The sequence below is a fragment of the Drosophila hydei genome, unplaced genomic scaffold (genome assembly GCF_003285905.1).
Source record: "Drosophila hydei strain 15085-1641.00,03,60 unplaced genomic scaffold, DhydRS2 tig00000001-arrow-pilon, whole genome shotgun sequence".
NCBI lineage: Eukaryota > Metazoa > Arthropoda > Insecta > Diptera > Drosophilidae > Drosophila > Drosophila hydei.
The window spans coordinates 14,304,035-14,320,199 of NW_022045643.1; the positions used below are offsets into that span (position 1 = coordinate 14,304,035).

At 37.1% G+C, this 16,165-nt stretch overlaps 2 protein-coding genes and 2 non-coding genes across 5 annotated transcripts; all 4 read right to left on the reverse strand.

Moving 5' to 3' along the window:
- Positions 1-1,897: 1,897 nt before the first annotated feature.
- On the reverse strand, positions 1,898-1,969 carry Trnam-cau. The gene has a single exon. It is a non-coding gene; the product is annotated as a tRNA-Met (tRNA).
- Positions 1,970-2,650: 681 nt separating this feature from the next.
- Positions 2,651-2,722, reverse strand: Trnam-cau. The gene has a single exon. It is a non-coding gene; the product is annotated as a tRNA-Met (tRNA).
- Positions 2,723-7,124: 4,402 nt separating this feature from the next.
- LOC111597521 (kelch-like protein 7) lies at positions 7,125-8,515 on the reverse strand. 2 transcript variants are annotated; one of them, XM_023312294.2, is made up of 2 exons: positions 8,432-8,515; positions 7,125-8,371 (listed from the first exon to the last, which is right to left on the reverse strand). In XM_023312294.2, the coding sequence occupies exons 1-2, from the start codon at positions 8,440-8,442 to the stop codon at positions 7,345-7,347; spliced, it is 1,038 nt and encodes a 345-aa protein (XP_023168062.1). In that variant the 5' UTR covers positions 8,443-8,515; the 3' UTR covers positions 7,125-7,344. The 2 variants fall into 2 exon arrangements, with proteins under 2 accessions (XP_023168062.1, XP_023168063.1); XM_023312295.2 differs by having other exon boundaries at positions 7,125-8,353; positions 8,432-8,490.
- Positions 8,516-10,213: 1,698 nt separating this feature from the next.
- On the reverse strand, positions 10,214-11,647 carry LOC111597549 (circadian clock-controlled protein). Its single transcript, XM_023312345.2, has 6 exons — positions 11,512-11,647; positions 11,118-11,210; positions 10,901-11,054; positions 10,703-10,836; positions 10,498-10,647; positions 10,214-10,432 (listed from the first exon to the last, which is right to left on the reverse strand). Exons 1-6 carry the CDS (start codon positions 11,594-11,596, stop codon positions 10,233-10,235), a joined length of 816 nt encoding a protein of 271 aa, XP_023168113.2. The 5' UTR covers positions 11,597-11,647; the 3' UTR covers positions 10,214-10,232.
- Positions 11,648-16,165: the final 4,518 nt, after the last annotated feature.

Consider the following 16,165-nt stretch of genomic DNA (forward strand, 5'->3'; position numbering starts at 1 on the left):
TATATATATATCGCTTATCGCTGTAGCTATGGATAGCCCACGAATTTTGATTCAGTTGACGAGTTCAATGGCTTGGCAAAGTTTCTCTAAAGCACAATTAAAGTTTTTCTCATTCGGATTCCGCTCAAGTATGAAAATCCACTTACAAATATTATGTTAATTGGCATAAAAAGACAGTCAGAGAGTCAGAGAAATGAAATCTTATTACATCAGGCTGGCCAACAAAAAAGGATAAGCATAACCGGCAGACAATTGGCAAACAAACAAATTGCCAAAAATAACAGTTGGCAGTGAGAAAAATTCCAACTACGGAATAAGCGAGTCGAAATTTTGATGAAATGAAATGTTGTCTGCCAACAACTGTGTGTTGCTGCTTCCCTCAAAAGCCGTTCCACAGGGACTGGGGTGCCCAGGCTCCGTGTTCCTTGACTCTGCTCTGCTCAATATTTGCACTGCGAGGCGTTGCCAGCTGCGAGCTAATTTTGACAGTCTTTGCTCATGGAGCGAGAGTCTAAGGTCGGGCGGGGGCTCGCAGCCTAGACTTGCACTCCACTTTGTACATTGCTTAAGACGTTTTGTATATTATTGGCTTGGCACTGCCAACAGATTCACAATCAGACTCATGGAGTGCTTGGTAAATACTTGTGGGCAAACTGTAATCAGTTTTTCGTAAAGTTTTTAATGCCATTTTGCATTTAAAATATGCTCGTATTTAAGTTAATTGAAAACTCTAGTTCTGTCTTACTCTCACTCTGTCTCTTTCTCTTTCTAACCAAAAAGCTCTCTTTCTCTTTCGCGTCCCTCCGCTCTCTATCTGTTTTTCTTGAGAAGCAACTGAAATTCGGTTTAAAGACTTAATAACCTGAAAGCATTTGTGCATCAGGCAATACTTAAAATGCGCATAAAAATTCGCCCAGAATGCGAAAATTTATTTGTTCCTGTGAATTTGCCTGCCGGGCACCGAACTTATTGCAATTGCTACAAATTTTTACATAAATTTTCGCTATGACAAGCCCTAGCCCAAGTCCTCAGGTGCTGAGTTTCACCCTCGCCTAAGCTGCGTATTATGCAGGCCGTTAGCATTTCGTTTTTTCGACACCTTCAACTTGGTTTTATGAGTTTTAGCATTTGTATGCTTTGAAACGCCTTCGTTCGCTCTCGACTACCTTTTGAGCAATTTTTAAGCCGGAAATCCACTTTCAATTGTTTGGGGCGCTGCCATGGGCATTCTGTAGGTGTACGTATTGCGCAGCTTCGTCCTGCGCTGTCTGTTGAAGTGTAAACATTTTGGCAGTAGGTGTAAATAAAATCTTGTTCAACGACGCAGCTAACGCTGCGGGGCGGCATTGGCTTGGTTAGCTTTAAGCGGAAGCCGGTAAAATTCTTATTACGATGGGATTTCTTTGATTGTTTGACTTTCCTTTCAAAAAGTTTGCTTACTTGGGTTATTGTCAACAAATTACGCAAACAATTACAATAATAGTCGAGCCATGCAGATAAACCCTAATCACTCGCACTCGCACTCACACTCGCAAGTCTAATTTTAGTATCATGCTTCAATACGCAATTCAAAAACAAAAAATATTCGCGTCGATTAAATAGATATATCTATGTTGTTTACTGCTCATGATGTTCACCTCCCTCTTGCTACTAACCAAAATCGCTTTTCACCGCAAATATGCCCGTTTAAATAATTCTAATTTATAAAAAAAACACACACACATAACGTATCTATGCAGAAGCTGCATAGAGAAAATTAATGCTAAAAACAGCAACTCAATTACTTTTAGTAAATGGACAAAACTATAATTTCAAATGGAATAAAAGCGAAGCCCCTTTACAGTGGTATAAAAATGGGAATCAAAAAAGATTATTCCGTATAATCTGATAAATCTCATAGCAGAGCAAGGTTTCGATCCTCGGACCTCTGGGTTATGGGCCCAGCACGCTTCCACTGCGCCACTCTGCTGATGATTTCCGAGTTGCACGAAGCTAATGTGAACACAGGTAAGGAAGTAGCCAGGTCGGGGGTTCTAATCTCAGTGATGACATTTTAATTTTGTTATATTTAAAATTGTTGTATAATTTTAAATAGTTTTATTAATATTTGAATTATAATTTAATATTATCAACCATTTTATTTTTATCATATGCTGGTCATCAAAATAAGCCGTAGTTATTTAGTATTTTATAATATGATTTAAAATTATACATACTTTGGGGCGAATCATTAAATTACTTTTCGAGCTGGTAAGAAGTAGACCACACAATTTATAAAAATTTTTGTTGCATGCTTTTAGGCTCATCGGTAAATGAAGCCTGCGTAGTTAAAATCTTATGAAATTTTGAAAGTAAGCTAGAAATAAATTCAAAATATATTTAAAAAGTTGATGTAAATTAAAAAAGTGTTTAGAAATTAACGTTAATAATACAAGATGCTTTGATTTTTAGATTCCGTTCTTATAAAAAGCTAAAGATTGCAATGAATATCACATTAATAAACACTGAGATAAGTTAATATAATTTAATATTTATTTTTTTTGATTATTATAATTTAAATGTTTACATTAAAAATAAGACTTAATTAATAAAAAAAAAATTAGAACTGAAGACTTGACGGCAAATGTCAAATCTGATGCCAATTCTGTCATAGCAGAGCAAGGTTTCGATCCTCGGACCTCTGGGTTATGGGCCCAGCACGCTTCCACTGCGCCACTCTGCTTGTTGGATGTGGCTTGCCAAACTGCTTACTTCAATTAGACGGAAAAAAATAAAAATATATTACACCACGAAACAAGAAATTAGTTTTTGTTTATATTTTGTATTTTGTAATATTTATGTTTAATTTTGGCTGTTTTGTTAATGGAAAGTGGCTAGAATTATATATCTTCTACAGTTCTGTGTGTATGTATTTATATGATAAGCGTTTTATGAACTCTATAATCCGGATCAAAAATAAGATACCTCTGAATAGACTCTTGAACTTCAAATACTTATTATTTTTGTCAAATTCTATTTATCCAAGTCAAATTAAAAATTGAAAACTATTGAAATAAACTTATAATCTTAGTGTAGTGAAATGAAAAACGCATATAAATAAAATATATATAAATAATATACAAATATATTGTAAGCTGTAATATTTGCCGTGTACAATTTTACAGAAGATATATACGTTTTTAAATATTCTCAACTAGACATTTGACTTTCAAAAATAATGCTAATTTCACAGCTGATGTTTATTTGAGGAGAGTTTCGTTTTTATTCCACAGTGTATACAATATAGGGCTACAAGACTCCAGAGATATCTCATGGAGCTGCATTACAGCATCTGCCCATGTCTGACCGCCGCCACTGTCGATTGTAGCATATAAATTTTCGGAGGGTAGGAGCAAAGAGCGTCTGCCATGTGTGTGGTGTCTATTTAATTACAATTGTCGCCGCAATCCGTGTCCATGTGCAAAGCGATGCGATGCGATGCGATGCAATGTTGCAGGAACAGCGACAACAAAATCGCTGCAATTAACGCGCACAGCAACTGGGGACTGAAAGGCGGACAGTTGGGAGCTTGCTGCCCGGCGAGGATTTTTCGATGAACGAGGCCCATTTTGTGCGATTATTTTACGCTCAATTATTGTTAAATATTTTACAAAATGCGTGCACTTATACACACGCATCCCACGAATGCTGCTGCCATTGCAAATTGCAAATTGGCCGGGATCGCACTGGTGTCATGTCCATGTCCTGCTCTCGGGGTTGTCCTAATGAGATTGCAATTATTTGGCCATAAATTTTTATTATTTCGGCTTTAAAGTTCATGAACTTTTATCGGCCAATTGGCCGTGTGCGTGCGAGTGGTTTTTGTTTTTGTAATCTACAAAAATGCATTTAACGTTTTGCAATGACATGATTTAATTTGAAATTATTTTGTAATTAATTGGACCATAACGTTGAGTGGACAATATAATTAAATACATAATGAATGGCCATGGCTCAAAACAGGCACTGAGCCCATTACATCTATCCGTATTTTACAGACAATATACATATTTCGGATTAATCATTCATCATTCATCATTACTAAAACGCCATTATGTGGCTTTTTCTTAGAACAGTTCACACAAGTTGCTAAAAGGGTTTTGATTTAATTATTTAATAGCCACAGTACCACATTAGAGTTATGCTATTTATAATGTATTTTGACAGATATTACACAATTTGTAATATTTTTAAGAGATTTTTATGCAGTTGCACTCGATTTTGTCGTGATGGCCAAAAGGGGCAACCTGAGCATTAGTGTCTCCAAGCAAGACTCCCACAAATGAAAAGGCTTTAAATATTTTGTTTTAAATTTACTTTGAAAAAGTTTCTGTACGAACTTAAGCTTACTAAATACATGTATTTGTCAGCTAAAACATTCGGGTCGACTTGTATTCTGTGTTAAGTTTTTAGGGCTAATTATTCCATTGGGTATGACCAATACTGTCCAGAATTGCAATTAAGCCTATAAAACGTGGATGCTTAGGGTATGGTCATTAGAATTATAAGACGGGAAGTAATAATTGGTTTATAGCCAGCTTTTATGGAAGATTCTTCTACAATATTAAATTGCCTCCAGGTTGCAGTTTAGGAGAGGCCGCACATTCCTTTGGTTTGGCCTTTTAAAACCAGCCCGACACGTGTTGAAAAATATTGGGAACTCCGTTGGCAACCTCAGCAAATATATAACAACATTCGTTGCGAATATTGAAATACTTTTAACTCCACTTTGGCCAACTGCCCAGGCAAAAACACGTACAAAAACAGGCTGTTCGTATATGCTTCTTTATCGAGGAAAAACATTCGACGTAAGTTGAGCGAGAGTCTTGCGATTCATTCATTGGATTCGTAACTGAAGTTTTGATCAATTTTAGGTTTATTTATTTATTGTTACGGAATTCCTTTGATCGATGCAATCAGGCGACGCATCATCTTGTTAGCTTAGTGTAGATATGCCAAGATATATTGACTAATGAGGAATTCAATAGAGTCCGCCTCGGAAATACCCGATATTGTATCAATATGTGTACATTCCCCCATTACTAGAAACAGCTTGAGCAACATTTTTTTTATTTTCTATCGTGTTCATAGTCTAAGTATCAAAATTCATATACAATATATCATAACTTTTGATTTTAATATTTTATTTCAATATCTATATTCGTTATTCCGTGCTTTACGCCATTGCCAAAGAGTATGCGGATATTCTAGCAGTCAGAACAAATTTTTCAATTTATTTATCTTTGGTTTTCGCGTACTATTTTCAGCTGTCTGCTTTTTCGCATCTCTCTGTTTACACGTTGCGAATTCACGGAGACCACGCACAGAATTTGTTACATAGAAAGCTGAAACTAGTAGAAACGTTGCGAATGGGGCGTCTGATGTGACTTGGATATATGCATTTGGGTATCTGATGAACAATTTGAGCATATTCGGCACTAAATGCATTTGGATGGATTGATTAATTAAGATCGAGCTAGAATAACCCATGAACTTACTAACTTAATAAACACTAATGATAATGATTGCTTTACTTTGCAAAAAGGAATATTAAAATTTATATTTTATATTTATATAGATTTAGCCTTATTTATATGCGAAAAAGTAATAAAGAAAAACGAATTGCAACTTAAATTTAAAATTATTGCTGGACATTTGTAATGGTCGCAACTGCGTCAAATGTTTTAATTGCGGTGCTGGTAAAACAACAACAACAACGAGAACCAGCGGTAACAGCATGAGCATCTACATCAGCAGCCGCTGCATTCACAAATTATTGGCAGACTTCAAAAAGGCAATGCGCAAAAAAAGGACAATGCGCAAAACAAAAATGATGTGACTGAGCGTACCGACTGGAAGATACCTAGACTTGATTTAAGTAGTTCGATATTGGATGAAACAATTTAATCTTGAACGGAATTTAATTAGGCAGAAATGAAAGGACTTGTCGAGGGCGCGTCATAAGGTTAAGCGTCATTAGAGAGGAGATGTAGGGCATATAACTTAATGACTTAGACTATTTCTAAATTCGTGTGACAGTTACTTAAGTTATTTAAGTGTAGACCAAAATTTTAGATAAATGAGAGGAGTATAAATGTACTCGATGGGACAGAACTTTAAAGTTTCGGGTAAAAGAATTGAAAACCCTGCTTACATGTTAGATTTGTAATTAAAAATAAAACTATTTGAAAAATATAAATTCGCGAAGCTCCATAATGTGAAATGATATCTTTCATCAAGAACATTTAATCGGCAATATTTGTGTAGGTAGCACTAGAAGAGAGTTACTCTTAGTGCTGCGCAGCTGTGGAACTTATGCTACTCTCCCTTTGTCTTTTGGTTACAGGGTATGAAATATATATAAATCCACATATTTGGAGTGTGGGCATGTTTGCGGCAATTAATTTAAACACACGACTTTAGCTTTGCAATGTTTGCGGTTAACCTTCGCCAACACCATACTTCCATCATTCTGTAGCTGGACTTTCCATATTTATGGCTCAATTTTTATACCGTGAACCCATTGAAAGTGCGAATTCAGGGCATAATGGTTAAAATGTGTTAAAATTGAACCAACTAGCAGCATTCGGGTCGATCAGCTCTGCCCATCCGTCCGTGTGAATTTCTCGATCTGGGAACCTGCAACAGATATCTTACGTATAGCATAAATTTAGAGATTGGCAATTATCATATATCTTGAATCTATCTAAAAATGTTGTACTTCATTTAAAGTATAATTTATAATATTTTTATTTCTTTTTTTGGACTATAAATAATACAAAAATGTGAAAGAGTTTGCATTTTTATGTGATGCGACACGTATTCAATAGAAAATTTTGAGAGAAGAGTTGGGAATAGAAGAGAAAAAGAGAAAAGAGAAGAGAGTCGAGAAGAGAAAAGGAAAGAGAAGGGAAGGGAAGAGAAGATAAGTGAAATGAGAAGTGAGATGAGATGTGAGATGAGAAGTGAGATGAGAATTGAAATGATAAGTGAGATGAGAAGTGAGATGAGAAGTGAGATGAGAAGTGAGATGAGAATTGAAATGATAAGTGAGATGAGATGTGAATTATGAGAGAAGGGAAAATATAGTAGAGAGAATAAAGAGAGAAGAAAGTGGTAGGAAAAAGAAGCGAATAGAAGATATACTAAAAATTTTACAAATTAGTGAAGACTATATGACTGAAGAAAGTGGTTATCCACGGATAATAAAGGCAGAAGTCCACCTAATATATTGACTAATATGAGAGCAGTTTGTGAAGCTCTATTACTAGTACTACTACTACTCTGATATTGGAATTATAAAAGTTAGTCAAACGACATGTCAGGTTTTGATAAGTCGGCTCGGCGACTTGAATTAGCACCATATGGGCGATTCATATATTGTCGCTGTACCTCGTGATCTGGATGACAGCTAGAGGAGAGGAAGCAATTGCCTAGCTTGGTCTCTAGTTCCTCCTGGGCCGCGACATGTGCACAGGCCCTGGCAATCTTATAGAGATGCTCATACTTTTGCTGCATAGTAAGTAAACTTGATTTGCCAGGTCCCTCGTAGAAGTCTTTAGGCGTGAATTTGCAAAAGTCGATTAGTCCCAGTAAATCACTAATATAGTCCGCGTTAACTTTGCCCTCTGCTTCGACTGCTGTATTAGCAACCTGGCTGGTATTAGTAGCTTTCTTGTCATCATCAGTTTCAGTATCTGTGACGCCAGGCTCTCCGTTAAACGCGTCCAGTTCGTGGAACTTGATGTACATTTCAATTAAGTTAAAGCGCTCTGCCTCGCTGAGTCTGCCCTCGACAACCTCAATATAGAACTTGAACACATCCGTGCCGAACTGGTATATGGCAGAGTGGTTGAGCACCCTCTTTGCGTGGTTCTTCAGGTCGCGGGAGATCTGGTCAATCAGTGTGGCGCTGTTCAGTGTGTGCGCGCACTGAAAGAGGCGTAGCAGCTCATCTGCGTCGAACATGTCCTTTCGGTATAGGAGCTGTCGCACACAGTCGTCCTTGATGGACTCCACCAGGTACTTGTTGCCGAACTCGGCCAGTTTCACAAGTGTGTCGAAGTCGTATAATTGAAGCCTTTCCACATCGTAGCTGTACACGTATTCGCGAAACTTCTCGAACACCTTTGGCTCGACATCGTTCAGCTTCACATCTCCGCTAGTGGACTCATTGTAGCTGCCAAAGAGCATGCGATCAAACACCTCCGAGGCACAGCTCAAGATCAATTTGTGACACGCAAAAACCTTGTTTCCTGCCGAAGTCTCAATAATGAATCTGCAGTCTGCGTGGCGATTGGTGCGCAACATGTCGCTGAGAGAATCGCGCAGCCTCCCATTGGCCAAAATTAACACAAATTCATTTACGATCAAGGACATCTGTCGCACTTACCATGAATTCATATTTGTTTTCTAATTTTCAAATTTGCCTTGAGCTAAAACACTAGTAACCTGCTCAAATATCAGAATTCAAATAATCTTCCCTATGCGGCAGGCAACAAATAACTTCATTGTATCAATTTGCTTGCTTTGTTTTTGTACTCGTTCAGAACTTGAAAAGAGTATATGGGTTTCTTGGGCACTGTCCGTCTGCCTATTCGCATGCCTGCCGATATTGAAGAGAATTAACCCCACATAGTCCCAAAAGTTCAAACTTGATCACAGATATGGGACTTTTTTTCAGAAGAGTCATAATGACATCAACTAATTAGAATTAGCCACAATTGCCTCCACGATCAATAACGTGGCTATAATGACTGGCCCAAGAACATTTGCATTGCTAGTCATACTCTTAACATTGACGATTTTAAATACGTTTTTCGGTTGGAAGTATCGTTAAATATATTTGTGGCATCCTCGTTCAAGCAGTTGTTACGAAAGTTACTTCCACTACAGAAAGGCTATTAGTTATGGCGCTAGAGATTTGGCGTTTGATATTTCAACTCGTGTATATCAAGCTCGAGTATAAATATTTTGAATAGTTTCCATTTTGATATATAGTTTAGAGACAATGCGTCTTCAATAGCTACAAGAGTAGTTTTCGAGATTGTTTACAGATTGAATATTCACTTTATATAAACACTTAATTTACATAGTCTTAAAGCAAGGATAAAAGCTATAACTCATAACTCATCTTATTACCAACCAAAGTCGCATAGCTTGAATACCGCAAATTCTGAAGACTTCAGATTTATATTTTGGGTTTTGGGTACCTTCCTCTCTTCCTTTCAAATTTCCAAAAAACATATTTCAAATACTATAAACTTGTGCTTTGGCAAATACACACATATATCATTATCATGCTCTATAATTTTGATTAAGAAGTTCAATCTAGAAGAAAAGAAATACAACAGTAGTGTTTCGACTGTAGAGACGTAGCACAGCCGCTGCGGGAACTGCGTTTCGTTTGGACTAGAGCTCTCTTACTTTTTCGATCTTGTTTATCGTTGTTTATCGATCTTTAAAAATAAATGATAAATTTGGTTATTATGCTATTGCATTGAGAACCAAAATGCTTGCTTTTTAAGCAAGTGTTATTTATTCTTTTAATATAACAATAAACTCCATTTTATTCTAAGCCTGAAAGTAATATTTAATCAAATGAAACATTCAGTAAGCACAATTTCCAATATATATTTTTTGCCATCTTTTAAATGAACATAGCAGAAATTTATATTAATATTGGTTTTAAAATTCTAAAGAAATATAACAATAAACTCCAAATTATTCTAAGCCTGAAAGTAATATTTAATCAAATGAAACATTCAGTAAGCACAATTTCCAAAATATATTTTTTGCCATCTTTTAAATGAACATAGTAGAAATTTATATTAATAATGGTTTTAAAATTCTAAAGAAATATAACAATAAACTCCAAATTATTCTAAGCCTGAAAATAATATTTAATCATTCAGTAAGCAATAACTCCAAATGATTAAACTCCAAATTATTCTAATCCTGAAAGTAATATTTAATCAAATGAAACATTCAGTAAGCACAATTGCCAAAATATATTTTTTGCCATCTTTTAAATGAACATAGTAGAAATTTATATTAATAGTGGTTTTAAAAATCTAAAAAAGAGGTTGGCAAGACATATATTACGATTACCTTGAATAGTTAGCTTAAATAGTCTTATTTCGATAACCGAAACCAATAAATAACATCAAAAACTCGCAGTTGTTTAATTATGTTTATTTTGGTTTCGGCTTCGTTTTACCATAAAGCTGCTCCGGAGTGGGAATGTCGCTGACAAAGTAATTCGCTGGTATGAAGTGGAAAATCTTCTTCAGAACATCGAGCAGAATGTCCTCTATGGTCTGCGTGATAACTGTGTAAAGAGCATCTGCCAGCATTCGCCAGTTATCATTGAAGAACTTGTTGGTGCTGTCCTCTGAAGAGGGATCGAGTTGTTGAGAGAGAGGGAGAGACACAGGGACAGGCCTTCCCGTTACTCACCCAATTGCTTGTTGCCGTTGAACAGATTGGAGAAGTATGATTTCAAGCCATCCATCTTGAAGTCTACGCGGCAGTTGGTCACATTGTAAAAGGTGAAGCCGCCCTTTGAGTACAGTCGCGTCTTGGTGTGCATAGTAACAGTCATGTTCTCTGCAAAGGGGTACGAGTGATTGGTTTGAAGCGAATATCAGGAAACACTGCTCACCTGCATCTAAAAAGACCTGGCCGTGTCCATTTAGAGGTATGAGCAAAATACGCCCAAACAAACTATAATCGCCTTGAAGCTTCATTACCGGCAACGTGAATGTGGTCTTCCAGCTGTAGTCCTTCTTGAAAACACTACCAAAGGAGAGTACAGTAAACATAACGAATATAGATATATTCTATATACAGCTGGACTTACAGGCTCTCTAGCACTTTGGTGTGACCAAATCCAAAGATCTTTATATTAGCCAGCTCGACCTTTAGATTGATCGCATTGCTATTGCCCTGGGATATTCGTATTCGGTTCAAGTGGAAGGGATCAAAGCTCTTGATACTTGTCAGACCCGGAATTCCTGTAATATGCAGTGGGCGCGGCTGCTTAGATACCCCAACCGGTGTCTATATCAGCGACTCACCATCGTTTAGTTTGTCGAAGAGCTGTTGAATGCTTTGCGTGGAGCAGTTGACGAAATTCTTATCGGCTATTTTACATTCTTTAATGTAATCTGCTGCGGTTCGATTAAAATTGAGGTTTTTGATTTCAGTGGAGTTGAATTTCAAAATAAAAGACACAAATAAATGCAGAGAAACAGATCCGGTTTAGTGGTGCAATATTTGGCAATAAACCATTAAGTGGGTTAGTTACATTGCGTGCCGGCCCAACCAGCATCAAATGATTTGCAATTGATATTAAAATTGAGTTAAAAGCAAGCGCTACATTCGGCAAATGCATTTGCGAACCTCAGTTCATCGAAGCTTGATATAAGCGTTAAGCTTGATAAGTAAGCACACAATCCACTTGACACTTACGCGGCTCAGTCAGAAAGGGATCATCGCCTCGAACTAGGCAAACAAGCAATGCCAGAAGCACAACGCGTCGTATGAGTTCGCTCATCTTAGCCTTAGTCTTAGACGTAGATCTGCAGCTCAGTTTTCCAAGCGACTAACCTCGCCAAGCAATGAATGAAAACTGAATAGCACGCGTGGAAAATGTTTTACAAATTTCAAAAATATTGCGCCTCACTTTCGTTGCTGTTGCTTATGGAAAACTTGATTTGAGCGACTTGCAAAATTACGCAATGTCTTCGACTCGACAGCTGGCCCATGTGCTCGCAAGAGAGAACAGATGCTGTTAAGTTTAGTTGGCGCTATTATTTCATCATCGATTTTCTTGTGTTTTCTTGTTTTTGGTGGGGAAATAAGCCGATGCCAATAAAATTCACAAGTGTACGCAAAGTGTTGTCACTTGCGTGGTTACCGTTTGAATTGCGACATCAATAACAAGCAATTAATTCTCTAACATCGATTTAAACATCGATTTGTTTGCTCTCGAAAAATTTGATTTTCAGCTCGGGCTTGAACTTGATGCATTGAAATATTTTGAAATACATAATGCTATATTATGAAAAAATTCCTGAGTCTAAAATCAAGAGTCAATTTATGCAGATCAAAAGTGGTATATATTAGGATTTTTGCAAAAATTAAATTGCATTTAAATATAGCCAATTAGACTTCAGTCAAGCTTGGTCCCTAAAACAAAATTGTTTTCTAAAATTTCAAAATTGGTAATGTAAGTTGTATCAAATGTATAATAGATAGATCGTGAAATATTTAGGTCTATGTGAAGAAGAGTTCGGTATTATCTAAAAATCTTGGGAATATATTCCGGTTCCGATTTATCACGTTTTCTTCTAGTGTGGATAAGAGATTTGCGTGCAATCAAGAGGTAATTGTTGTTAAATTTATAGAAGAGATCTACATTAATTTACCCGTCAAATGTTCTGTTTCAAGAAGTTATAGCTCTTTACGACTTACCACGCCCCGTTGAGCGTGGATAAATATACAATATATTTTTCATGGCAGCTGCCTACTGGAATATATATTCTGCCTTTGTCATATAATTTTGATGTTGATATGTGGAGGATGCTGACAGAGAATCACACGAGCTAGGCTATGGGACTCTAGCTCTAAGACTGTGGAAAGTACTATTTAATCGAACTCTATCTTAAGCAATGAATATTTAGTTTTTAAACAAAAATAAAATTTCTGAACCCATTGAAAAAGTTGAAAATGTTTTTGTGAAAATTTATGTAACAAAATAAAATGAATAAAAAATAAAAAATAAAACAAAATTATTTTTTTTCTTGATCTGGAAGACGAGAATATGTGCGTGTAAACGATAGATTAAATAATGTTAAAATGACCGAAACCATAAAGAAAAGAAGTTGGAGGTATTGAGTTGAGAAGGATCGCTTTGAAATACCCTGAATGTGTTGCATGCTTCAGTGTCAAGAAGCGTTAAACTTAATTCATAGTAAAATTCCTTCGGAATTCAAGTAAACTCTGCTCATACTAATTTATTATGGCGTTTCCCCATGGATACAAGATAACGACTACGTACAGTTCAGGCAAGAGAACTGCGAATTTTTAAAGCAAAAATCCTTCCTGCTGCATGGTAGGCGTATTAGTGTCCCTCAAGTGGCGTCTTAGTGTGGCACCGAGAGAACTGACCAGAAAGAATCGCAAGGCGGTCAAAAAACAAACGACGCCAACTTTGTCAGACATTGTGCGATGTACACAAAAAGGAGTTTCATGTATGCTCCGCCATATATCAGGATAGATGTCAAAGCCACCAGACCTCACCTAATCGGCCCTACTTGTGGCACTTGCACGGGCAAAGGAGTAAAAAGTCATTTTCGACCATGCTATTTATTATTTTTTTAGCTGTAGTGGAAGTAGCTCAGACTTTCCAGTCCGCGAAATATTCTTGGTCGTGACTGTCTCAAGTTCTGTTCACTTGGGTAAGGCAAAATGCTGGTATCTCTTATCTGCGACTGCATCGCTCGTGCTACTATGTATTTTGAAAGCTAATACATATATGCCGCCGCCCACATTTGTCCTGCTTAAGTATTTCTTATTGCGTTCGCTGCTAAGCGCACTTTTCAATTACCCCAAAGTGGAGGGCACATTTATTTTGGGGCCAATTACCAAATTAAATAATTTATTAGAGTGAATCGCAGGGTACTCAATAAATTCATTTTCTACAGTGAATACGTATATACATGTATGTCTCTATACAAGTTGATTTATTTTTGATTAAGATCTTTTATACAAGTTGCAATAAAAATATGTTTATTAATGAAATTGCTTTTTCCTACTCTGTACGCTGGAGCTATTAGCACATAATAAAGTTCTGCAAGTGGAATTGAGGCCAGAAGAGACCATAGAAAAATTTGTTTTGGGGGCCATAAGTATGTACATCGGCTAGTATCTTCTTTTGGTTAATTCTGTAGTTACGCTACACTTAACTTAAATATGTTCAGCTGGAAATGGGATAGCCTATCCTTTAAATTTTTTCCTTCAAATTGAAATCTTTAAAGCCTTTAAGCTGGGAAACTTGTATTTTAACTCATACAAGATTTATGCAAAAATAAAAATTATATAAAATATACATTAAACTAAATTCAAAAAGTTTACGAGATCTCAATGAATAATAATAAATAATAAAAAAATAATAAAATGAAAAATCTCCTTTATTTGAGTGTTGATTTAGTAAATACATTCAGAAAGGCTTAAGGGAAATATATAGATTTTTGTAGTTTCAGTGGCATTATGACTTTATGACAATGACTCTTTTAAGCCTGATAATCGCAAAAATTAGTTAAATTGTAGATTTTGTCATAGTTGACGCAATACTGAATTTTAGCCTGAATCTATGTAAGTGAAAAAAGATCGCGTATGGACCAGAAAAAGTTAGCCACTTGCTGCTAATTTTAGCAATAATTTGACAACCCTGAGCAGGAGAAACTCAAGCATTATAAAGTTCTAAAACAATGAGCGCAGCATTAAAAATAATTATCCTGGGACTCAAATCACAAGCACAGCCCTTTGTTTAAAAAAGCCTTTTTGAGGCGCCTTCAGCAGATCTCTGAATTTCTGGCAACACTTGCTGGCAAGACTATTAAAAAATATGCGCATGTTAATTTAAATAAAGTGTAGAAACAAATAGAAACTAACGAAAGGACCGGAGCAGAGGAAAAGCGCAACCGGTCAGGATTCCCGAGTGAAGTTAAGCGAACAGCAATGCCAGCAACAAAAGGGACGTAGAGTCCGCCCGTCCGGGCTCCGGTGTTGGCCAGGGACAGAACCAGAGCAAATATTAATCCACAAAAAGGAATTGTCACAAATTGTGTGCTATAGCCCAGGTGGCATCTTCTGCCCGCTGGGCAAACAACAGTTGCAACAGCAGCAGACCGAAAAGGACAAAAGGACTTTTCTTTTGTATGCGCGCGTGTGTGTGTGGCTGTGAAAAGGGGTGTGCGTAGAAAGCTCCAACCTTGACAGCGCTGATTGTTTCAAATCGCAAGTTTGGCTTACCTTTTTGGGAATTAATTTGGCAAATAAACGCTGACAAAACGCAGGCAACTGGACAAGGACAAAGCTCTATTCTATTCCATGTGCAAGGCCAACTAATAGGATTTTGATGATAGTTGCTCGGTTTGCCATCTACTTCGACCCTGGGGCGGTGCAGCCTTCACCATAATCAATTTTTGGCCAGGTTTTTTCTGTTGCTCAGTTGCCCTCTCATATGATTGTACCCTGTGACCCATGAAATGAGTTTTGCCATGTGTGTGTGTGTGGGTGTGCAGGGGGTATGCGAGGGAAGTAAACGAAATAGCCAAATGAAATTACCAACACATTCAGTCAGAGAATGAGATGGAGATGGCGCTGGCGCTGAGCCGCAAAGCCAAAGCCAAAAGCTGCACCGCAATTCGTATTCATAGCATTTCTCTCACTTACTCGCACTACTAACCTTCTCTCTCTATCTCTCGCTCTGTGGCTTTGACTCTCAATGTGGGTTTTGTGTGTGTGTATGTGTGTGGCGGTATTATAATTAATTTCAGTGGCCCAAATATGTAAATTTGATTACGAGCCAAAACAAAAATAAATTCACAAATATAACGCATACGCAGCGCTTTCGCAATTTCTATACTGACCAAAGGCCGGCTTCTAAGCCGCTTAAATTGACTCGTTTTGAGTCGGAGGACCTGAGAGGAATAGCACAGCTCTCTATATGTGTCCACGTCCATGTCGCAGTTCATCAACGGCCAACTTTAGCTGCCTCTGCCTTGTTACGAGGATAAAACTTTCGTTTCCCATTTCACATTTTTTTGTCATTTCTGTTTTTTGGCGACTTTTTAACTTCTGTTTTAAATGAATTTCATAACAGTTTTTGTGGCGCTTTTTCCAACTGCAGTTGAACGCCAACTTTGCATGAATTAGTCACAGCGTAAAAGCTTGCCCCACCTCACCCGCCCGACCAGCACTGCAGTTACTGCTGCAATGGAGCATTGCATACTTTTGGGGGTAGTTTAATTAGCGGCTTCCCCTGCCAGTGAACGAAAGATCCTAATTAATGGCCAGCTTGGCCTCTAAAAAGATTTACTGTGATTTATTATGACGC

Excerpts from the sequence above, each read along its gene's own strand:
- LOC111597549 (XM_023312345.2), bottom strand. The coding sequence starts at position 11,596 with ATGAGCGAACTCATACGACGCGTTGTGCTTCTGGCATTGCTTGTTTGC. Across the intron at positions 11,211-11,511 it reads TCCCTTTCTGACTGAGCCGC|CAGATTACATTAAAGAATGT; the intron begins GTAAGTGTCAAG and ends ATCGAACCGCAG. Across the intron at positions 10,837-10,900 it reads ACCAAAGTGCTAGAGAGCCT|TGTTTTCAAGAAGGACTACA; the intron begins GTAAGTCCAGCT and ends CTCCTTTGGTAG.